Source organism: Python bivittatus, unplaced genomic scaffold, assembly GCF_059951505.1.
Source record: "Python bivittatus isolate LINGU-HERP-01145 unplaced genomic scaffold, Pbiv_v1 ctg000980_np1212, whole genome shotgun sequence".
Taxonomy (NCBI): Eukaryota; Metazoa; Chordata; class Lepidosauria; order Squamata; family Pythonidae; genus Python; species Python bivittatus.
Genome location: NW_028277125.1, coordinates 47544464 through 47568746, shown reverse-complemented (window position 1 = coordinate 47568746; position 24283 = coordinate 47544464). Strand labels below are relative to the sequence as shown.

Sequence of the window (24283 nt, the reverse complement as noted above, 5' to 3'; positions counted from 1 at the left end):
CACGCAGGCGCTCTAGCACTCAAGTTCCCTCGAATGCGTCTTTCCGAAGCTTTTATCCCTTCGCCGTAATTCCCTCCTTCATTTGTAACCACCGGATTTACGACAATAAAAGGCGGGACAGAAAAAAAAGGCAAAGAATGAATTCTCTTCCGGTTCTTTTACGCCAGCTCGTCCTTTCCGCGAGCGCGCCGGCTCAGTGAAAGAGCCAATGAGAGCGCGCCGGTCTCTCTGGCGGGTAAGTCAGAGGAGGGCTGGGGTGGGGATGACTGCGGGCGGAAGCGTTAGGAGGCCGCAGTGTGGTTGGGGGTGCTACGGAGAGCCGCGTTTTTTCGGTTTGTGTAGGCGCTTCCTCTGTAACACGGTAGGACGATTAAAGCAAGAAAGTACGTTTAAACACACTGCGACTGGGGTGTGTGTGTGTGCTGGGAACATGAGGCTTAATTTACTTTTAGTGTCGTCCGGATGTTTTGATGACCCCTTTCTTTAAACGGAGAATGCTTGGATGCGTGCGGTTAGTCGTGACAGCTTTGTGGGCAGATCTGCAGGTTCCCCCTCGGTACTCAGCTACTGGAGCCACATAAGAGGGAATAATGTTTCAGAGCAGCGTATTGGAGACGGGATTTTTTTTAAAAAAAAAAGGGCTCAAGATGAGACACATTTTTCTTGCCTAAGTTCACATATATACTATGTGTGTCATATATACATACGCATGGTTGTCACGAATAAAAGAATATCTCTATTGTCTCTCATTCACTTGATGAAACTGCAGTGATTTTGTGTGAGAATTACATCAGACTGTATAGTCTTTAAACAAGAAAAGCTTTGTGCATAGATGTTATTCAAAAGTAAGTACTGCTGACTTCAAAAGAGCTTTACTAGAGTAAATATAAATAGTTTCAATCAGCATGAAACATTGTAGCAATAATAAGCACATTTACACACTATTCAAAACAGACAAAAAAACCAAGATGGAAACAAAAAGACCAGAACACATCCTCTCCAGCAACCAACACCCAAATAAACAGGGATTAACACCAGGCAAACAAGCAGAAAACCATACCTTAATCAAAGAACTGCCAAGGAGAAAACCACACCCCTACCAACACTGTCAGGGCAAGCTGCTGTATATAAACAGGGAGCCAACCCCACACTCACTTGCACTGATGATGTTACCTAGTTGGGTAATGAAATGTCTGCAAGCAAACAACCAAGCTCAGAGAGCACTGAGAACTCCACATTGTAACAATACTTTGGTTATACAATGGCTTATGTTGACTTAGTGTTAGAAAAGAGTGTCCAAAGCTCGTTATTCTAGAAGAACAATTATGGCTGTTCCTTCTCTTAGAGCAAATATTCTAGATTACTCTTATCTGTTTGAAAATTCATACTAGTTCCATTACTTCTACTGTTTTTGTTATACATGGTATATAACTTCCCTTTGCTCACTAAGCTTATTAAATCCATGCTTACAATTGAAATTCTTTTATTTTTATTTGAGAGCTGGAGATTTTTGACCTGCTTTAGATGTATTTTTTTTTTAAGCCATATTTCTGATTGCTACCTTTCTCAGGTAATTCCTGAGCTTAGTTTTCTTATTAAATCCTGCTTGCTAGTTTCTCATCTCCTGTACTTGGAAATTGTGATTATTTACAAGTTTCAGGCTACTAGGAATAAATTAAATATTTATTTGTCCATCTTTCTAAATAGACTTCCTTTTGTATCTTATTCTGATTTCATAAACATACTTTAAACATTTTTGTTTTCAGCTTTTAAGAGTCTTAATCTTGTTAAATTCCTAAACATACTCACTCACTTGGAGCTAACAATAAAAGAAGCCTCAATTTTCAATCTGTCTGCTCTCTCTGTCCTGGGAATTTCCCTTCCTGATGGGAGAATTTCCTTCATGAAAATTGTCAGTACTATAATAGTGATATGGCATTACTGGATTTAATTTAAAAAATCACAATACTGCAGACAAATCTGCAATTTTCTCTGAACAATTTAAGGAATCCACCCAACTGAGCAATATGAGGTGTAAAGAAACTTCATAAGACCAGACTGCTGGATCACAAATGAGAAATCTTTGCCTGCTTGCATTCAGCTGGGCACTTTTGCATGTGAAACGCAGTAGGAAAGATAACTCTTTGAATAGAAACATTATCATGTAACTTTGTTCTAAATGTTGCTTTGCTTTGTTACATATCACTTGCAGGTAAAATCAAGAATGTGAAATTGGGATGATCTTGCTGCTTCGTTGTGTACTTAATATAGTTTCTCTTTCATTCACATTTACCTGATGAGTTAATATGTCATTTGTCCAATCATTTGGTAAAGTGGTAATTTGTTACAAATTAAATTAATCCAGATAGATATTTAAAGCAGATTATACGGCACAGGAGCCTGATTTAGATTCAAGTCTCTGAGTTCTGTAACTAATCCATTCAGCTGCTGCAGTAGGTAGGTGTGCAATGAACAAATTCAGGATGTCCTTGTTACAAAGGACTGAACTGATCCTGTTTAGCAATTAGTAAGAGCCAAATATCTGGATAATGGAAGATGATTTATTTAAATTAATAAATACAAATTTTCTGTGTTTTCTGCTTACAATAGTGCTTCATATGTCACTAAGGCATCAGTTCTATGCATACTTAAACTCCACTGAATATAGTTGAACTTATGTGCAGAGGCTTGTTTAATGAGTGTGTACAACATTAACTTCTTGCACAGTAGCATTAATTTTAACTTTGTTTCTTTAGAGTAGAAATAATGCATTGTTTATCATTTGTAAAATGGTCCACTGTAAGCAAAAATACCTTCAAAACCAATAAAACTGTTCCTTTAGTTCATAGAAAGTAGGCAGTTTGTTATTAACTAATCAGACAAAGCAATTAAATAGCCCTACTGCTAGTGGCAAAATGTCAGCTGAGTTATTCTTAATTGTAGTTGTACTGCATTTACAGCGATTATTAGGAACTACTAATCTTCCTAGTGCTTTCTCCCTGAAAAGGTTATAGAGTTAATGATGAAAGAGAATGAAAGCAGAATTTCAAATGGTCTTAAAGTATATGAGGCAAACATAGATTCTTGAACCAGCAATCAGACATCAATATGTATATCTGAAATGTTCTCTGATGTTTACATTAAAGATTTCTCTTAAATAAATGGTAGTCGGCTGGATAAACAGTTGTCTTAAACTGATATTTTTATTATGCATGTGTGCGTTTGTATGTGTGCGTGTGTGTACATGTATATATATAAATAAAATATGCTGTCTGGACTAGTCTCAGCAAATGCAAAATATGTATTTCTGAGTTTTTTAATTGCACTGTAAACAATCTTCACATATTTTCTCAAAAGTTAATCCTGTTGAGCTCCTATTAAGTGTATTTCAGACTGCACTCTTAGTAATGCAATTATATGAGGATTGAGGTGTTTATCAATTGTGCAGCAAATACAGAACATGCTGAGGTTCAGCTAATTAAGAGAAAAACCTGCAGAGAATGAAATGACAGTAGTCATTCTTTAATGACTGATGTTATATTCCTAATTGATCTATTAATGTATAATGTCAGGAGGAAGATAGGAAGTGTACCTTGTTTTAGCATGAAGGACAGGTTACAGTTGCAAAGTATGTAATGACCTGCCTATAAACCTAAATTCTATATCACATTCCTTCTTTTCTGTTTACACTACAGATTTCATTACCCTTATTGCTTATATTAAACTTTCCATTTGCCAGTACAAAAGTATGAACTCTCATATTCACATTTTCTCTACAGAGGTTGGATGCTGTATTAAGTATAGGGAGTAGCTAAGTAGGCTTGTGTGAAGCCTCATATGGGTGCTTCGTTTTGATAATGCTTAAATAAAACATCTTTTGGTGAAGGTCTACAGATACTTCTCAGCACCATATTAGAACTGCTTTTGCACACTGAAGCCAGCATACTGAACCAGCTGCTTTAGTGGTCTTCTGCACATGCATGTGCAGAGGACATTTCTACTGAAGCTGAGTGGCTAGACCAAGTGAAATGTTTCAAATCGAGGTACTGCAAAAGAGCAGTTTTTTTTTTGTTTCAAGGCAGCTACGCATTGTATAATGCCAGGGCTAGCTACTATTTAATAGCTATCCCTGACCCTACTTGCAGATCCTATCTATGCATGTAAGCTTGACACTCTCCAACATACCCCAGAGAGCTTCCCTTTAAAAATCATGCTAGTTCTTCTAGGTCTTAATTGTCTATGTGCTTAAACTTCGTTAATAGACCTTTCCATCACTTTTCTCAGAAGTTGAACCAACCAATATGGAGCTAATCAGATCTCATTTTAAAACTTAGATTCCAATTTGTACTTTTAAACATTCATGCACATGAGAAATGATTTCAATAAAAGACTAGTAATACTAGTAGCTATTTTCTTAATATCACACAATATTTTAAAACTTTTATAATCTACAAAACTCTAAAAACAGGTAGACTGAATATTCGTTCATGGAACAAATAAAAATAATTGCTTTCTTCACCCCCACCAATATTTTAAAATAGCATTAAACAAGGGAAGCCAAAATGGAAACTGCCTAAATTCTCCTTAAATAGTTGTGTGTTTACCTATATTCTAAAGCAATATAGTTTTAGGATCTGATGGATCTAACTTTGTTTCCCAGTAAGATGTGTAATTACAGAAAAGCTATACTACTCATGAGTACATGTCAGAATTTAGAAGTTTGAGTAAACTGGTATAAGGAAGCTAGTGATGATCAAGGGCATGTATGGAGAAACATGTAGAATTTTTGCACTTGACTACTCGCAATTTAAAATATGTGCTTTATATTTTCTAGATTCCCCATCATATCAGTAAAGTTTTTACATAATTGGACATCAGATTTTCATAAAATACTATTTTTTTCTTCAGTTTCAGTACAGTAAGTGGTTATATATTGTTGTTGACTGTAGTCTATTTCAGTTCACATCCTATGAAATATTTATTTGTGTATAGCACAATTAAAATTACGTTGCATCTGAAGGTTTTATATTACATATGCTTTGCTCCCACCAGACTTGCAAATATTTCATCTCAGCTTTAACTGATGACTGGTTAATCTGTTCTTGAGGATAAATCATTTTGGAATGTCTGCTGCAGCCATCGAATCAGAAGATGAGGTCCCATCACTTTTGTGGGGTTTGAATCCCGTTTTTTCATCCTTTGCACGACTATACATTAAAGACATACTAGAAATGAAAGAGTCTAAACAGGTTCCAGGTAAGTAGTAAAACTGCTATGAAAGTTATAACAGTATAACTTGTTTTAGTGAAAAATCAAGCTTTATTGTGTTGTTGTGGTAGATAATCTGACTACAAATTCTATTCCTTTGGCTCTTCCATTATTATGCTGAAATCTCTTCCTTTTCATTCCAACTTTGTATTACTTTCAGAGAGAGCAAACTTGAATCTTTTCCTTTGTTTGAAATATAATAGAAACAACTTGAAATCCAATATATTTATAACTGTACAACAATAATCACAGGCATCTATAGTTATTAATTCAAAATAATTCATCAGTGCTGTGGTCATTTTTTTTAGTTAACAGGAAAAAAATCAGTAAAAGTATATGTATATCTTGATTCTGTTCTAATCTTTGTGTTTCTAGTCTAATTGTCTTTCTTGAACTTTATAAGAATAAATTGTATAAACTTGCTCTCCGCCATTGATTCTTGTATGTGATTGTCTTTCCAAAGTATTGATTCACTGTGTAGCATATGTGATGTTATGATTTTTCTAGCACTAGAAATATAGCTGCAGAGACCTGTTGAGTAGCAAGAGTTTTTGACATTACTTTAGTACTGACATGGTAAAATCTGAGCAATTGTTGCTTATCTACTATGAATTCCTGAAAGAACTACTGTTCCAGTCACCCACAGTGTATGCAGTTGTTGAAAATGATAGGGATTGTTATCCAGTAACAACTGAAGACCCAAAGTTAGGAACCAGTTTTCCAGGAAAATTTTATATTGATTTCAACTGTACAGTATAGCAAGATAAAGCATGAAGACTATTTTAAACTACTTTTTATCAATATTAATATATTGAGTTAATATTTTAACTATTAAGAAAAAAGATGAGGAAGCCTTGTTCATGAAATTAGATTTTGCTAAGCAAGCAAGAATACCACATTTTTAATAAATAAAACCAAGTGAAAAATTTCACAAATCTCTGTGTCTTGATGTACAGTGGTACCTCGGGATACAAACTTAATCCGTTCCGTGACTCTGGGCATATCCCGAGTTGGTCGAAACCCGACGCAAATTTCCCCATAGGGTTCAATGTAAATCCAGTTAATCCGTTCCGCCCTCCGAATTTGGTCGCACCCCGAAGCAAATTTTCCCATAAGGTTCAATGTAATTACCGTTAATCCGTTCTGGAGTCCACGGACCATGTGTCAGGGGCGGGAGAACGGGTGGGCGCCCCGCGGCGCAGCGGGAAAAAGGCCGGGCGTGGCGCAGCGCGGCGGGAGAACGGCCAGGCGCAGCGCAGCGGGAGAATGGCCAGGCGCGGCATGGCACGGCGGGAGAACGGCCGGGCGCGGCGCGGTGGGAGAACGGCCGCGCGCGACGGGAAAACGACCGCGGACCACGTGTCAGGGGCAGAAAAATGGCCGCGGACCACGTGTCAGGGGCAGAAAAATGACCGTACCCCAAGGCGGAGTTCACACATCGAGGTAAATTTTTGCTGCTGGAGCTGGTCGTAACCCAAAAAGTTTGTTAGTACAGGTGTTCATATCCCGAGGTACCACTGTATATGTAAGGGCATGGCTTTTAATTAAATGAAATCATTGTTTTAATCCTGCCTGATTGCTATAAGTGTATGAAAAATCTTGATTATACAAAGAAAAAACAAACAATAACAGCTTTTCTGTGTTTTTGTATATAACCTTGAAATTAAAAAAATTGAAAAAAGACCTTGAAAAAAAACTTGAAATTAAAAAAATTATGAATGGCTCAATCTTATTGTCAGTAATATGCTTCATTGGCTTTCCTATTTTGCACCATTTGTATTTCTTACACAATAGCCTATAAGTGATCATTGGATACTCTTTATGAAAACTTCAGGATCCTCCACCTCTGAACAAATGGAACAGTGAATCAGACTATGAAAACATAATGTTTGCAATTGTAGTACAGTATAACTAAGGGTGTGGCATTTTATAGTCATCAGTTGGAACAGCAGGTCTATCGTCCAGATTAGAATGCATCTTTGTTTTTAAATGGCAGGAAGGAAAGGTTGTAGAATATGAAACAACTGTCATTTAAGTGAGTTCCATGACAGTCTGTATCAGTGGCACATGCAATGGGAAATGGGGATATCATACATGCATTGCATGCCCATACAAAGGAGTGGGGCTTCAATTGCATTGTCTCAGCCACCAACTTGACTTTTTATTCTTCTTGTACCTACCAGTAGTTTGTATTGTGAGCTGCTGGACAAAAATAACGTCATGTGGAAAATAGCTATTGCTGAGGAAAATTTCAGGGATAATTTTATGTGTACAAATTCTGATACACAAATAAGTTGGGGGAAACAGGCAACTGGCTATCATGTTGTAAATCTGCAGCTTGTTTTTTTACCAAAGTTTAGTCAAATTTCATTGTCTTAATTACAGAATAAATTTTAAAACATTTGAATTAAATAGTCCATGTATGTCATATACAAATTTGAACTTTGTATTCTGAAACTAATGTATCAGATAGTTTTAATACTGTACTTTGATCAATTGTTAATATCAATGGTCAACCTTTTTGATTTTTTGATCAAGGCATGTGAAATTGTTATTGAAATTAACATTAGTTGACCAAAACTAAGAATAAGGATGTTAGTAGTGTTTGGGGTTAAGACATATAATGGCCAGATTGACACTCTTATCACAGAAAAGACATTCTTTATGTTTATTGCTGACTGGAATCCACTTACAGACTTGTTCTGTTGTTGAAACAGAAAAAAATTAACTTGTAATTTATGGTTTTGATGATTATAAAAAAAATAGATTATAGAAAAAAATGAGATTCATGTTGTAGCCATAGAGTAAGAGGTAAATTTATACTTATAACTGCTGTAAAGAAAATCAGAAGCTACTTCTTTATATTTTCTTTCTTTTCTTTTTTCTGCACTTTGGGGTTTCTCTTTTTCTTCTTTTTTTCCTTTTTCCTTTTTTTTTCTTCTTTTCTTTATTCTATATTAGTTTCTGTTAGTTTTTCTTTCCTTTTTTAAAATTAAAACTATATAAAAAAGGATTAAGACATATAGAATTTTAAAGGATTAAATCTGGGAACTTACACTTTTTCTTTTTTCTTTTCTAAGGTATATTCTTTTACAACAAACATCCAATAAGACAAGTGGATATTTTTGGCACAGTGGTTCTAATAAAAGAAAAAGATGCCTTTTATATTTATGGAGGTAACTGATCATGCAAGATTTGTTTTTCCATTTTTATTAGGATTAGTATCCTAAAGATGTATTTCTAGAGAAAGTTCTTTTTAATGATATATAAGATGAATGTATGTATCAGTCCCACTAGGTAGACCAGACCTGGAAATCAACTTTACAGGAAGGCTAAAATTACTTTTATTAAGACTGGCTAATATAACAGAATCTTGCAAGTCTGATTGTTCTGTACCACCTTCTCCTTCTTATAGTTCAGTGAATTAGGGAGGTGTCTGCCTGAGCTGCTTCTGAATGTTATCTTTTTCATAACTTTAAAAAATGCTTCAGTCCCTTTTGCCTATGCAACAGATCTTCATATCTCCATCAGGGTTATATTTCTTTCTGCACCATGTTTAATGTGCTCTACAAAATCAAATATAGAGAAAAATATCTTTTAAAATTACTTACTGGAGCTTATATCACTCAGAATGTTGCCTGTGTTAACAGTGAAATCTTGTACATGTATACTCAGAAATAAGTCCCATCTGGAATAACCTTCCATTTGTTAATTCACATCTCCTTCAAAACTTATCCCAGATATTATTTTAGATTGACCTCCCAGAGATAGATGATAAAAATAAGAATTTGACCTGGCTACTGATATACTGATAATGCTGCAACCTAGTTATTTGGGTACCAAAATCAGTGATTTCAGATAGTTAATGAAAGCCAGAAACTTTGATACTGTACTTTTTATGAACCGAAAGGCAACAGAATGGAATCACTATCTTCTAGCACTGCCTTCTGGGAATGTTTTGATGTCTTAGAACCAGGTGCAAGAACTATACCTAAATGAAATGCTGAATGATAGCACTTGCTTTATGCCAAGAATTCAACATATCAAAACTGAATGTGAAGAGTGCCTGGGAAAAGTGTTATTCTTGCCCTTAATGTTTCTAGTACTTCAGCAGCTCTGGGTTTGAAAGAGGAAAAGTGCCTCCATTATGCATAGTTTTCTATTTCTGGTCATCCTTTCTTCACTCTCAGTGTGAAGCTTTCATTTTTCATTTTGTAACCAGCTTCTCATTGGCACTCAAACTGAACTTAGCAAAAATAAGTATATCCTTGGGAATACTCACCTGTTTCCAATTACTTCTTTCTCTATTTCTCCACATGGTCAGACTATTCTTAGTTCATTTCTCAGGCTGTGTGCCAACTTGCCCCTCCCTGTCCTCATAGCCACAGTCAGGCTGAGTTGCCTAAAATAAGTTGCAACTTCCCTTTCAGTTTAAAATGAAGTTGTGCCAGCTGGTGAGCTGAACAGCAAGTGTTGCATCAGCTGCCCAAGCCTAATGATTCATGAAACTCTCCTGTATGGGGATAGAAACTGCAAAAGATGGAAATAGAAAGTTCTTTCTTAACTGGTAAGGAACAGGAAAATGAAGAGGAGCTAAATCATTGCCCAGGCTTTATCCATTCTCAGGAGCCAAAATGACACTTACTGGTCTTAACGTCATAATGTGCCTCTGTAATTAACAGAACAGAAGGATGGGAGTAGCAGAATCTGCAGAAATGGTTCCCACACACTGGGAGTGAAGGAAGAATGACCAGAAATAGAAACGCGTGCATAATGGAGGCACATTTCCTCTCTTTCAAATTAAGAGTTACTGAACTACTAGAAACGTTAAGAGCAACAATAACACTTTTCCCAGGAGTTCTTCAATATAGAGTCAACATATGGGGAGACTGGCACTAATAACATATTACTCCACAGACATGTAAATTTTGCTCATCTTACCCCAAATAATCTGGTTTGATATTCTTCTCTACCACATCATTTTACAGATGCTTATATCAATCCCAGATAACGGCTGTAGGAGAACAGAATCATTATTATGATTAGCCAGATACTTTCCATCTATTATTTGCCTCAATAGGAAATAGTAATTTTTCGAACTAAGAGAACTGCATGAGATTAAGCTGGTAGAGGTTTGAACCCAATAGCACTTGCTAAAATATGCTTAGTTCCTAGTGAGTCACTTCCTAGTGAGATGGGCGGTGACCAAATTTGAAATATAAATATAAATAAAATGTCAGCCTTCTGTCTTTCTGAGAGTGAGGGAAGTAAACTTCTATCAAAATGACATAAATTACTGCTATTCTCTTCCAGTGGATGATAGCACAGGAGTAATAAGCTGCACCTGCTGGAAAAATGCTTTAGCAGAAAAGAAAAAATTGTCAGGTAATAATAAGTTGGTGGCTATTGTTTTTATGTTTAAGGATATTCAGTATATACTATAGTCAGTGTTGTTTAGAGATACTAACATTTTCCTGTTTGGCTTTTTCATATCTTGCTTGCTCTATTGAAGACTCTGAAAATGGGGAATTTCTTTTTCAGCTCTAGCTATTAATTCAAGTAATTTGTTAAATACAGCAGGATCTGACTTTTTAAAAAAATATATTTCCTTTGTATGACTTTCTTCCACTTTTCTTTTTTCTCTTCAGGTTCCATTTTGTCCTTGTTATAGCAACATTACATGTATTTATAATGTATTTGGATTTGTGTCCTCATACAATAAGTTCTAGTTTGCATGAATAAGTTCATACATATTTATAATCTGTAAAAATAATAAGTAGAATAGAACACACTTTTGGATTAATTAATGAAAAAAGAAATTAGAAGCACATTTTTCCATTCTTCAGTATAGATTTCTTTTTCTTACTATCACAAATCACGGCAAAATGTTAAATTCTCTTATTTCCCTATGGCTAAATATACTTTTTACCCATATTGTACCTTCCAATAGGTATTATGAAACTACAAGGGGTTTTTGTTGGTGGTGTTTTTTTTAGAAAGGTTAGCACAAGTTTGAAGGTGTAGATTAGTTATACTGAGCTTACTAAATTTGGCATCTTTCATTCTTAGGTGTATCCTGTATGACTGTTTTCAGTCTGCAGGGAATAATACAGGAATTCAGGGGCAGTTCTTTCTGTGTATTTGCTCACTGAGGTAGCAGAGGAAAAAAATATTTTATTAATACACCGTTCAAATCAAATTGTCAAACCTAAATCAAATTTTAGAAGCCTGAAACTTAAGTATGTACAGCTATGCCAGAAAAAAGTGGTGAAAGTTAATATAGAAGGCACCTTCACTTGCATTATCACACTTGCTGGATGGGCAGTTATATACATTTACATAATAAATAAAACACCAACATTTGAGTTTTAAAGAGAACAAAAGCATAAAGCGCATTAATATCTTTATAGACATCAAGAGGTAGCTTTTGTTTTGCTCCCAATAAGGATTGTGGCAGTATGTACGCTGATGAATAAATACACAAAGCTTCTTTTAAATTGGTTTGCTGAGGATTCTCATGTACGTTGTATATATGTGTGCAGGCTGAATTATAGAAGAGTAGCACTGCAAAGATTTTAGAGTACAGAATTGAATCGTATGTTACAAGTCCCTGCATGTATTGTTATTGAAGACACTATGAACAAAGACCTGTTCATCAAGTGTATGACATGGCTGAGGACAGAGATAGTGTTGGATATTGCATATGCATATATCTACTATGGCAAAGGAGATGTGATAGTACCAAAAATCTTTCCTGAAGAACAGAGGCACCCCAGGTCCATCAGTTGGTTAACGTTAACAAGCGGCTGTTAATCAGATATTCATATGACACTTGCAAGTGGTTCACACAATTTAAAGACAATTTCAATATGTCCTTTTCTAAAAATTTCTGTAGGCATTTGTAATGTGTATTTTTCACTCTTTAGCCTACAGATCAATAAAAACAAGAGTTTCTTGTTTTGCCTAAAATCCTTTCAATTGCTGCCCCCATCTGTGGAACAGCATTCCCCCAGAGAGTCAAATGGCCCCAACCCTATTGGAATTCAGGAAGCCATGAAAATCTGATTGTTGCAGCAATCCTTGGGGTATGGGATGTTGTAACATTGCTTCGACTCATAATGGAGTATTTGCTTGATTAATTGATATATGTTCTTTGATGTATAAGTATAGTATAGGTATTACAGTACTTTATGCTATTATTTTTATTATTGTTATAATAATTGTATTGTTTTAATCTGGTTTATGGATGTCAGGTATGCATACCACTCCAAGTTAATAATGTTTGGAGCAGCAAATAAGCTCAGTAAATAATTAAATAAATCTAAAAATTCATGTCACAGAAAGAAAAAAAGCAAAGAAAATTGAGAAATTTATAGCTCTACCTATCCCCGCTGTTGTATTTTTTCTATACATGGTACTGCTTAAGAACCTTTTCCAAGCATGAAAATGGCCATTTTTCAGTGAGAAAAAATACAACATGTCTATGTAGTCAGGACCTGTATAATTGTAGTACTTGAGAAAATTTCTTTAATTTTATATTACCCAGTGAACATTTTTATTAATAACACAACACCTTATGAGATGTACGCATTTTTCTGCAGATTTTGAATCTCAGCCTAGTACTTTAAGTGGCCTGAATCTTACTGACTTGGTAAGAAATCTCCAAATAGCAATTCAGAAAAAAACAAGGCTGGAAATTGGTGATCTAATCAGAGTCCGTGGTAGCATTCGAATTTACAGGCAACAACGGGAAATCAAGGCCTCAATGTATTGTGAGTAATTACTCTTCCAGCAATATGCATTTTTATCTTTACCAAGCTTGCAGAATTGTAATCTAAACATTTTTCAGTAAAGATTGTTTTTTCCGTCACAACTGAATCTGTGTTCTTTATCTATCTGGTATGTAGTACTCTGATATTCACAAATTTTGAATTATTTTATTTTATATATAAAATATAGTAAATACACTATTAGAACTATTAACAATTTCAATACGTTTACATTTCTATGATCTTATATCTTTTCAGATAAAGTTGATGATCCTATGTATGAAGTTCAGATTTCCAGGATGCTAGAACTCCCCCGTCTATATAGGGATATTTATGATAAGGTATTCCAGTTCTCAGAAGAGACACAGAGGTCAGTGAGAGCTATATATACTGATAATTAAGTTTTGATATGGCATTAATTAGTATTTCAAGGAAATGTGAATCCCAGTTGGAGACAATGAAACAGGCTATTTTATAGGAAGCATTGTATGGAAACAGGAAGAATAATGAGGAATTAATGAATATGGGATGAAATAAGGAAGAGATGTAGCTGATGAACCTATAGTACATGTAGAGTTAAAAATAAGAATGCTTAGATGCGCTCAGCAAGATCATCTTAAGACTGTACTAAAAATAAAAAATAGTATTAAAATCCTTGACTATCAGTGGGATCTCAAGATGGCCAGCACATTGAGCAAAGTAAATGGATATCCTTCCTCATGCCATGTATTACCAAATCATTTTCAAAGCCCAGTTCCTGGGATTCAGATACTCCTTGATAAAACTCAACCTGGTTCTTTCCAGATATATTGTAACTGCAATTCACATAATTCCCAATCACTCAGGTCAGGTTGGAGAAGCCAGAGAAAGAGACAGCTAATACAGTAGCTAGTAGTAATCTAATGTGTCAGCCACAGTTTAAGCAGAAATGTGCTTAGTGTATTCTCTTATGTGTGCCAACATCTCAGCAGAGATTTGCAATAATCATGCCATCCAATTCCTAAATTATAGGCAGTCCTCATTTAGCTACCGCAATCCGTTCCAGTGAAATGGTGCTAAGTGACATGGTCGCTAATTGAACCACATGCCTGAGAGACACTGCAAACATTGCTAGTTGCTGCTGACTCCATTTAGATAAAGTTGTCTTATGCAGCAATGCCAGTGTTACTCTAACTCCAGTGTGCATTATCAGGCACAGAAATTTGGTCATAAGCATGTGGATTGGTCAGAAAATGATTTTTTACTACCATTTACTATTGTTTATTACCATCATATTTGCAAATGGTTGCTAACTGAGGTAGTTGCTAAATGACAACTGGCTGTATATCTAATTTCACAAGTCTATTATGTACACATTTTAATGTATTTCTACCTGTGAAGAATGTATAGTGGCTACTAGGTGTTCAGCCTTTCTCGAAAGCTTCCTGTAGTTTCACTATTCGTTTTAGACAGTTTTTCATTTTGGTCAATGTTCAAACTTTTTTCTCTGCATTTTTAATTTTATTTATTCTCTATTAATAGTAATCATGGCGCATCAGATGAGCTGGGTTCTATTATACTAAGTAAAAAAATAAGGGACTTTCTATTGAGGAACAAGATTCAGAGCTTCTATAAGCAGGAATTAGAAACAGTTGAGGATTTGGTATCATTGGCCAGACAGGATGGACTGAGTACCACTGCTGAGCAAGTGAGTAAAAGTGACTTTGTAAGAAGTTTTTCTCATGTGGGGAACATTTAAATTAATTAAGAATGAATTAAGTGTTAGGGCTAGGCAATCATTGCTAGTTTAAGAAACAAAATTTGCATCTATTAATGATGTGTCAGCCTACAATTTGTATACACCCTCTGTTTTAGACCCTAGTTATGATAATTAAAAACTGATTTTTTAAAAAGTAATGAGATTTTAATATTCAGGAACTGGTTGAAATGACTGATATTATGCATGGTTTTTAAGTGTCTGCAGTAAATATTGAAGGATGAAAACCTATTAAATTTACAAACCAAACTACAATGCAACATTATACTGTATGTTGGATTTTAACCTCCAACTTTAACTCACTTCTGTTAACTATATTGGGGAGGTATTCTGGAGTTTTAGATGTCTTTTACAAATAATGCATCAATTGAGTAACAGGACAGAATAGTCCTGAACTTAAGAGCAGGATAACTGAGGTCCAACTTCTTACAAAGATGGGACATTCTGTATAATATTAAAAAACATTCTGACATCTGCCTCACATTACACATTTTCTTCCTGGACATTTCAACTTGTTTGGAAAAAACCTTAGGGATGAGGGATTTAGGAGGCTCCAAGCCACTAAACTCTAATTGAAATCAGAGTTGAACATAAAGTAAATGCTTGTTTGAGAGTTGGACTGATTTTCAATAGCATAATGTTTCTGTTTTTCATTGCACTTCTGGTTAAATAGGAATTTGCTTATAAAAAGTTCATAGCATGCAGAAAATAAGATCATGAGCCAGCTAGCCATGGTGCAGATTTGCATAATGTATGTGATGTTATGCATACTTGTGTCCTTTGAAAATCTGAATTGAACAAACAAAATTATTTAAAATCCTTTTTGTAGTGTTATAAGTAAGAATATCAACATGTTGAGTAGTATCTCTTTAATTTCAATCTTTCTTTTAATTTTCTTTCAAGAGAAGGAGAATGCTTAGGCAAGTTTTTCTTTTCTGTGGACTATAGTTTTGTTTAATGTTAACCCTAAAAAAGAAATGATCACTCAGTTGAAGCAACAATAAAACTGTTCCTCCCATTCACAAAGGCTTCTATGAACTCTTTCCTAGTGGTTGCTTCCTGACAACCATTAGTTTTCATAAAGAAATGTTTGTCATTGAAATTTAATTAAACAAATGGATTTGAATTTGAACGAGAACCCTGCTGATCTGTACCACAGTGATATAAAACAAAAGGAGCAAATAGTACAGAAGAAGGATTCAGTTTAGCTAATCAACTTCCATAATAAGTAATTCTGGTAGAAGCTGAAAGCTCTCAGCTCAGTAAATTAAATACTCATAGAAATTTGAGTTAGTCTAATTTGGTAATATGCTCAAGAAACTTAGGAGTTTGTTTATATACATTTCAGAATCCTAGCAACTCACATTCCTCAACCTCAGCTGCTCATTGGTAAAATTGTGAATAATATCCTTTTCAGTTTTTTGAGTATCCTGCATTACTTTTGTCCAAGCACACCAACCAGAATCTTGTTCCCTATAAAAGACAGTGAGTACTTTCCCAGTTTAGGAATATTCCTGGTACGTAAGAACATAACATAAGTAGTGCCCTACCCTGCTCTGTCTATTCCAGCAGCCAACCAACTGCACAAGGAAGCTCACTAGTCTCCCAGCAGATGGTTTTCAGAGGCAGTCACACTGCCATCAAGGCTAATAGCCATCGATTCTCATGACTTTCATGAACAAGTCCAACCCTTTTTTGAAGGCAGCCAAAATGGTTGCTACTTTCATATGGAATGCTTAGCTATCACGGATATTTAATTCATGGTTTTTCTTTCCTCTTCCCTTCCCTTTCTAAATCCATACTGATATGTAATTTGTCTTGCAATTTCTTTTAAGGTGTACTATATGTTGGCTTTGAGTTTCCTAGCTATACAGTATTGGCACTACAACAAAACTCAATCGATAGCTTTATCTTCTGAAAGCAGCATGATCCAGCAATAAAAGTATAAAAGAGCTTGGCCTGTTGACCTCTCATGTTGCATACTGAATTTCTGGAGCTTTCTGTTTCCATCTTCATTCGGAACTACAAGCTCAGTTCATGTAGAGACAGAATGTCTTCTCACCTTTAATCTTGCACCCTCAGAATCAGCAATTCCCTTTTTCCTCTGTTAGTCCTTGTATAAGGTCCCTAGGACCTATATCCCTATAAGATAATCTTGACTAAATTATTTTGTTTAGTTTTAAATACAACACACAGAAACACCTATATTACAGCTGAATTCATCCTTTTCTTTTTATGTATCTACTTCTTACATGGTATCAGCTGGGAAATAACATGAGCTCTAAATCCACTAAATTATGACATGGGAAGGAATAGAAGGAAGGAATAGACTTCCTCTAACACTTACCATATATTCCAATAGTATCCAACTTTAAAACAAAGAATTCTATAAACAAATGATTTTTTTTGTCAAAGTATTATGGTTTATCAGCCTATATCCAGATGATTTACTCAAAGCTATTTAAGCAATAATGCATTGCAACATACTATTCACCATAAAATAGCATTAGATTATGTATTTTTGTCAGCCTGAATATGTCTCTTTTCACTATATAGTTGGAATACTGTGACATTTAATTAGCAATTTTTTAAAGAAAACTGCACAACATTCAGAAGATATTAATAAAGATAAGGGCAAGGGGAAAGTGATCTATGTCACTTTATCCCCAAGGAAAGTTGACTGAAAGAAAAGTTTGCTTGATAGAAATCTTCAAATATTTAAAAGAACAAATATTCATTGGAGCCATAGATGAAGAAGTTAAGTTAAATTACAGGAAGGAAAGTTTTAGAATAGATTAAGAAAAACTTCCTTATTATGAGAACAGCTAGATTGTCTCAAATTGTTTAGGAAGGCTGCAAGATACTAATATTTTGGACATATTTAAAGAACTTGATCACTGATAGGAACTTGTCTGGATGATGTTCTGTATTCATCAGATTAATTTTAAAGGTTAGCGCTGCACATCTTGCACTTCAGGTCTGCCTCTAAGCACCTTTCTGTTTGGACAACCAATAGAAATTGTGCATATTGCAAACAAATTCAATATAGTCAAGCTTCAGATATTTCTATTTAAAGGGGAGATATTTTCACTCTTTTGATTCTCTGAGAATACTGAAATAAACAGCCTAAGCAAGCATATAAGTTGCACATTCCTCCATGCCTTCTTATGCAGTTACATCATCTACTTTTTTCTGCTTTTCCCAATCAGGCAGGTTCCAAAGCTGGTCCCTGCTCCAGACTGATTAGGCACTCGTTCATGGAAGCAATAAAGTTGTTGCAGAAAAATGGTGTTCTTTTTCAGAAATCAAAGACTCCCCAATATATGTATTATGTAAGTATCAAAGACCTGGATTGTGGACAATGAGTAAATAGGTAAAATAATTTACCAAGCAGTTTTCCTTGCATCCTACTATATTTACATGCAATTATTATATGGGATATGCTGTTGGCAAGCTAATGCTACTGGCAAATGAATAGCACACTTTCTAAATGCAGTTTAGATTATCTGAAATGGGTAGAGTGATTAGATAGATACAAGCACATTTAATTTCACTTGTAACTTTGGGAGGTGCAGATTGGGTACATTAATTTAAAAATGTGGAAGGAAAGAATTTATTTTCTCTTTCAAGTAGAAATTGGAGCTGAGTGCAGATAGTAGCAGTAAGTAGAAATCTTGGGGCTCAACAGTAGTTCTGTGATATGCTGAGTTTATATGATACTATAAACCCCAGCCACATTTTAGCACAGGATGATGTAAGAATCTTATAATTGTAGTTTGTAAATCATGATTTATAGTTTAATGTGTTGTTTGAACATTTTTGATGAATCAACTCTCACTTGTTCAATAAACTATGGCTTAGCATAATGTATGAACCTGGCTATAGTGTCCGAACAGGGGGATGATTCTGAATGGGAGATCTGAAAGATGAAGTATCATTACATGAAGATGATATCTGAAGTCTTCCTTCCCACTATTATATTGTTGAGAGTAGAATGTAGCAGTCTCTAATTGTAACCCTGGCTTTTATGTGTCAGTATAACAGAAATTGTTTTCATTTAGCAATTTATCCTGTATATTCTAGGTTACTGAACAGGATACAGAATTGCACAAAGTAACTCTTGAAGTTATCAGAGCTGATTGTAAGAGGCCAAAATGTAAGTATCATTATCTTAATTGCAAACAGAAGTACTGTATATTTCGCATTCCTTATTTGTATAATTCACACATCATAAAAAGTGGAATTACCTGCAAACTCCTGCAGGAAGTTCTTTTTACACATTTTCTAATAATTTTAGATACTTCTTGGTTCCTGTAATAAAATATTTGCCTCAAAATATCAGACCAATTGCACATGCTCATTTCTTTTTACTGTCTCTTTTACCCTTCCCAGCTGATTCTCTGCATCCTGTATTGATCAGAATTGCATTTCTAGGAATGCAGGTGACACATTTTTAATGAGAGAAAAGCAAGATATTTTAAAATATTTCTTTGTTATATATTTGGCAGTCTGAAATGTTAAAATTGTGAGCTCATTTAAGAAAGCTTTGAGGTCTTAATAGATCAAGGTACAAAAGACATGTACTTTAGCACAAAGTTAAGAATATGTGAGAATTGCATTCTCTTTTGGGGCAGAGGAGAAGAATCAAAACAGTGTAGGGTAAGAGTGACCTTGCATTGTCTTTCTTTTTAAAAAGAGCTACCTTAACACTCTTGTAATAAAGTAGCAAGCACTCATCCAATGCTGTGCTAAAGTAATACTTCTAAAACTGCAGTATAGGAGTAATTGTCTTTCCCCATCAGTGAGTCATAGATACTGTACAATAGGTACCTCTACCAGTCACAATGGAATGCTTATCTTATTACAACACTTACTATATTTGTTGAAGAAACTTTCAGGCTTTTAGCAATGTTACTTGGGCTACTAAAACAATAACAAAAAGAATAAGTCTGTGTATCCCAAGGCACAAGAATATCAGATTACTTCTTTTCCCTGAACAAAAAATTATAAAAGTCCTTACACCAGGAAGCAGATGTTTCCCACCCACCTTACAATGTACTCCACCTATAAAGCTAAGAAATATTGCCAGTTATTTGATGAATGAGCACCAACCATCTGGATTGTTTTTCAAATAATATGCTTCTCTCTTCCTATCACTACCCCAATTTTTCCTCTTATTAGAGAGGAAATATCCTAAATGGAATGTAATTTCTCCTGATTATTCACTCCTTTGTTTAAAACATATACTTTATCATGTCTGAAAATAATGAACCCAAGGACCAGAACATGATGTTCTTAAACTACTCATTTATTCCTCACTGCTAGCAGTAAAAGGGAGGAATGAGAGTGCCAGACCTTTAGATGCTGCCCTCCTAACCGAATAATGGATTCAAGAATGCTATTCTTTAAGAAAGAGAAGGAACAACAGTTCACCCATTTGCAATCCCATGCTTGCTTTTTATTTGCAGATGCTGAAAAAGGGTGCCACCTCCGTCACATACTCAGTTGTATTCAGCAAAGCTATAATCCTTGTGTCACTGAAGCTGTTGTCCGTTGTCTCCTTGATTGGTTGGAGATCAACAGTGAAGTTGTCACTACCATGGAAGAATACTACACAGTCTTTTAATCTAAGGAATGCCATGGATGTCTGGAGTCAGACATTATCGACTGATCTCTGCAATGTCAAAAATGTTACTGTGTACCTGCTCAATCATTTTTCTAATTTAGAAAGTGATGCAGAATGCAAATCCTTTTATTTTGTGATATTCCCAGTAGGTGTCGTTATTGTTTGAAGCATTTCTACTGTTTCTAAGGGCAGAAGTAATGATGTAAAATTAAGCTGTGAATGCCCTCTTGTGGTTGAATAAAAGAAAAGATATGTTTTTGAACTACATTGCCTTTGGACCACATAGTTCAAAAAACAAGAAGTATGTAAAGGAAAGATGAGTTTGATTCATTTAACTTTACTGCCAGAGACCAATAACACAAAAAAGACAATTCCAAAAAAGACAATACAGAAAAGTGAAAATGATAAAAGGTCATATAAAATAAAAAATAATAGGTAGAAATTACTATGTTGATTAATCTTATCCATGCCATGAGGGGAATAAGCATATAGGATGTTTAATAGTTAGTAGCTGAAAAATCAAAACCTTTAGTCTCCCATTAACAATTGCAAAAAACATGACAACCTTTCTGAATATTTTTGTATCACATCAATCAAAAGAGAGAGCCAGTTTGGTGTAGTGGTTAAGGCATCAGGCTACAAACCAGAAGACTGTGAGTTCCAATCCTGCCTTAGGAGGGTGACTTTGGGCCAGTCACTCTCTCTCAACCCTAGGAAGCAGGCAATGGCAAACCACTTCCAAAAAACCTTGTCAAGAAAAATGCCAGGAGTAAAAAACTGACTTGAAGGTACAATCAAAATAGGGCAAATTTTCTCATAGGACCAGCCAGAAAGTTTAACAACAGTGATGTTTTGAAGGCTGAGTTGAAGTGGAGGCAGTCCCTTACCTTCTGACAAGAATGGCTTGGATCCAGGTGGGTCTTTGAGCAAATCCCATGCAGTTATTAGGCAATGACAGCAACTGGGACTGCCGGAACTGCCATCACTAAGTGGGGCAGTCATGTTACATTTCGCTTAATGACCACATCGCTTAGTGATGGAGTTGCTGGTTCCAATTAGGGTCATTAAGTGAGGACTACCTGTACTGTTCAGTAATAATCTACAAACTTTGGAAATCACACTTCGTTAAACATTTTAATCCAGGAATCCCCAGTCTTTTGAGCTGCTGAGCACACTTGGAATTTTGAAACATTTATTTATTTATTTATTTATTTATTCATTCATTCATTCATTCATTCATTCATTCATTCATTCATTCAATTTCTATGGCCACTCATCTCAGACAAGTGACTCTGGTGGTGAACAATCATAAAAACAGTTAAAACCAATATAAACATTACATCTTTCTCTCTCTCTCTCTCTCTCTCTCTCTTCTCTCAATAAAATAATCAGCCAAGAAAATTATAACCTTAGGTATCAATATAGCCAGGAAACAGGCCCCTTGACATACTCAGGGCCCCAGGCCTGGGCACAAAAGCAGATCTTCAAGGCCTTATGAAAGACCAACAGGGTTGGGGACATCCTAATCTCTGAAGGGAGAGCCAACATTCCTTAGCTGATGGGACCTGTAGCATGCCCAACCTGCCAAATCAACTTGGATGGGTAGAAACAATTGGGAGGAGACAGTCCCTCAGGTAACCCGGAAACACACTGGCAACCAATGCATCTCATGAAGTAGTGGTATGTATTGAATATCTGACACCATTTATTACCTGTGCAGCTGCATTATGCACCAGTTGAAGCTTCCAAATGCTCTTCAAGGGCAGCCCCATGTAGAGCATGTTGCAGTAATCCAGATGGGAGGTTATAAGGGCATGAGTGACTGTGAGCAGAGTCCCCGGTTCAGGAATGGGCAGAACTGGTGCATAACCTAAAGGTGTGCAAATGCCCTCCTAGCCACGGCTGCCACCTGCTCTTCTAGCAGGAGTTGTGAGTCCAAGAGGACCCCAGATTGCGCACTGGGTCTGTCTGGGGCAGTGCCACCCCATCCAGGACTAAGGTGGAAAAACCTTGTCACTGGAAGGCCCAAACACCCAAAGGCACTCAATCTTGTTTGGGTTGAGTCGAAGACCATTGCACCCTATCTAGGCCCCTACAGCCTATATAATGACTGATGGCTTCCCTGTTCACAAAAGAGCTGCCAAGGGAATCATAAGATAATAAAGATACTAGTTTACCAGGGTCCTACCAATCACTCATTCTAACTCTCTTTCCTGCAATATGCTTTCTGCTATTCCAGCTCCCCTTTCTCCTTTTTTCTGAATATACTGACACATTTTCAAAGAAAGCACTTAAATGCTGTTTCCCATACTGAAATTAACATTCCATATATTCCACCAACAGCCAAGATTGTCTCCATTAAAGACATAGTTTGAAGATTAGCAATATAATGATAAAGCTAACATTTTTTGGTAAGAACAGAATAATCCCCCAGTATAGCATGACGTGCTTGCTTTTTTCATGTATCAACTGGGAATATGTTTTCAAATATAGCAAATAGAATAGCTTTTAAATTCTCATTTACTCTTACTTGAATCTATTTTGGTGCAAGCTTATCAAAGTCATTCATTTTCCAAGCAACTATTTGAAAATGATGTCCCAGGAGAGTTAACTATCCTTCTCTTGTGAACTTCTAGAGTGTATGATTATCAAGTCCATAAGTGTGAAGTGAAAAAAAAAACAAGTCTGTTGTTCTACTGTATGGAAGATATTTCTTAGATAAAAGTTCAGTGCTTTTTCTTTAAAATATTTTAATTTTTTTATTCTTAACTTTTAAACTACCATGTATTTTGTTATTTAATATCCATTGTAGCCTTTGATAAGCAGGAGGTTTTGTTTCCCTTTCTTTTCCTAATATAGTATCAGTGTTGTTCATGGAAGAAATTTAGACATAGGGAAAAACATTTTTGCTATGAAAATCTAAAGCTGTGGTCCCATTTTCTTACCTTTTAACCTTGACAGCAAAAGAGCATATTGTACAACATCATGCACTTTTATTCTTTCATAGAAATTGGATTCTCAGGGAATATAATGATCTGTTTTATGAGTTGGTAATTATCTCAAGAAATAAAAGTAAACTACTTGCAAATATTATATTGCCACAGTGTGGTGCTGTTGAAGCAAACTTGGAAAACTTACATTTCATACAGAGGTTTCTTTATGTATGACGGAACTTATAACATATTTTGTAAAGAATTTTCTTTATATATTTAAATGTTTAACTATTTAAATGCACATTTAAATTTAAGGTGGTTTGTCATGTTCAAATGAAAGATGTATGTAGTTCCTGACTGAAATAGAAATAGGGCTTAAAACCTGGTACTTTCTATGTCTAGAGACTCTGGGCAGTATTTTTTAATTTCCTTCTGCAAGACCAAACTGAAGAAGAGCTTTAGCATTATACTAAGAATATATCTTTCTAATAAACTACATCTTCAATACTGGCTTTATTCTAGTCTTGTTTTTGAATTTGTATTTTATACATGTACATAATTCTAAACGAATCTATGTGGTTGACAATGACCTGATGGCACATAATTAATATGTACATAATTATATATATATAAACACACACACACATAATATATAATGTACATAATTATATATATATATATATATATATATATATATATATATAAGATAAGATCTGTTGGTTCACTTATAAACTTGTTACAGAAACAGTGGAATGAATGTGCAGACTGTAAACCTCAGTTCCACATTGACTGGTAGCCAACTAGTATTTGAGTTTTAATCAACATTCAGAGGAAGAAATGCTTTTTCAGTCATGTACACAAAAGGAAGATTTCCTGTAACTCCTCCCGCTTTTTCAGGATGTAGGAGATTTGAATCTTTTTAAGACACAGA

The 24283-nt window shown here is 35.3% G+C and overlaps 1 protein-coding gene across 3 annotated transcripts; it reads left to right on the top strand.

Moving 5' to 3' along the window:
- The first annotated feature begins 113 nt into the window (after positions 1-113).
- STN1 (STN1 subunit of CST complex) lies at positions 114-23858 on the top strand. Of its 3 annotated transcripts, none has more exons than XM_007430244.3 (10): positions 114-235; positions 5053-5256; positions 8349-8444; positions 10582-10653; positions 12870-13040; positions 13296-13407; positions 14559-14724; positions 18003-18125; positions 18877-18949; positions 20262-23858. In XM_007430244.3, exons 2-10 carry the CDS (start codon positions 5124-5126, stop codon positions 20417-20419), a joined length of 1104 nt encoding a protein of 367 aa, XP_007430306.1. In that variant the 5' UTR covers positions 114-235; positions 5053-5123; the 3' UTR covers positions 20420-23858. The 3 variants fall into 3 exon arrangements, with proteins under 3 accessions (XP_007430306.1, XP_025023706.1, XP_025023705.1); XM_025167938.2 differs by lacking the exon at positions 114-235 and adding an exon at positions 267-361; XM_025167937.2 differs by lacking the exon at positions 114-235 and adding an exon at positions 267-383.
- Positions 23859-24283: the final 425 nt, after the last annotated feature.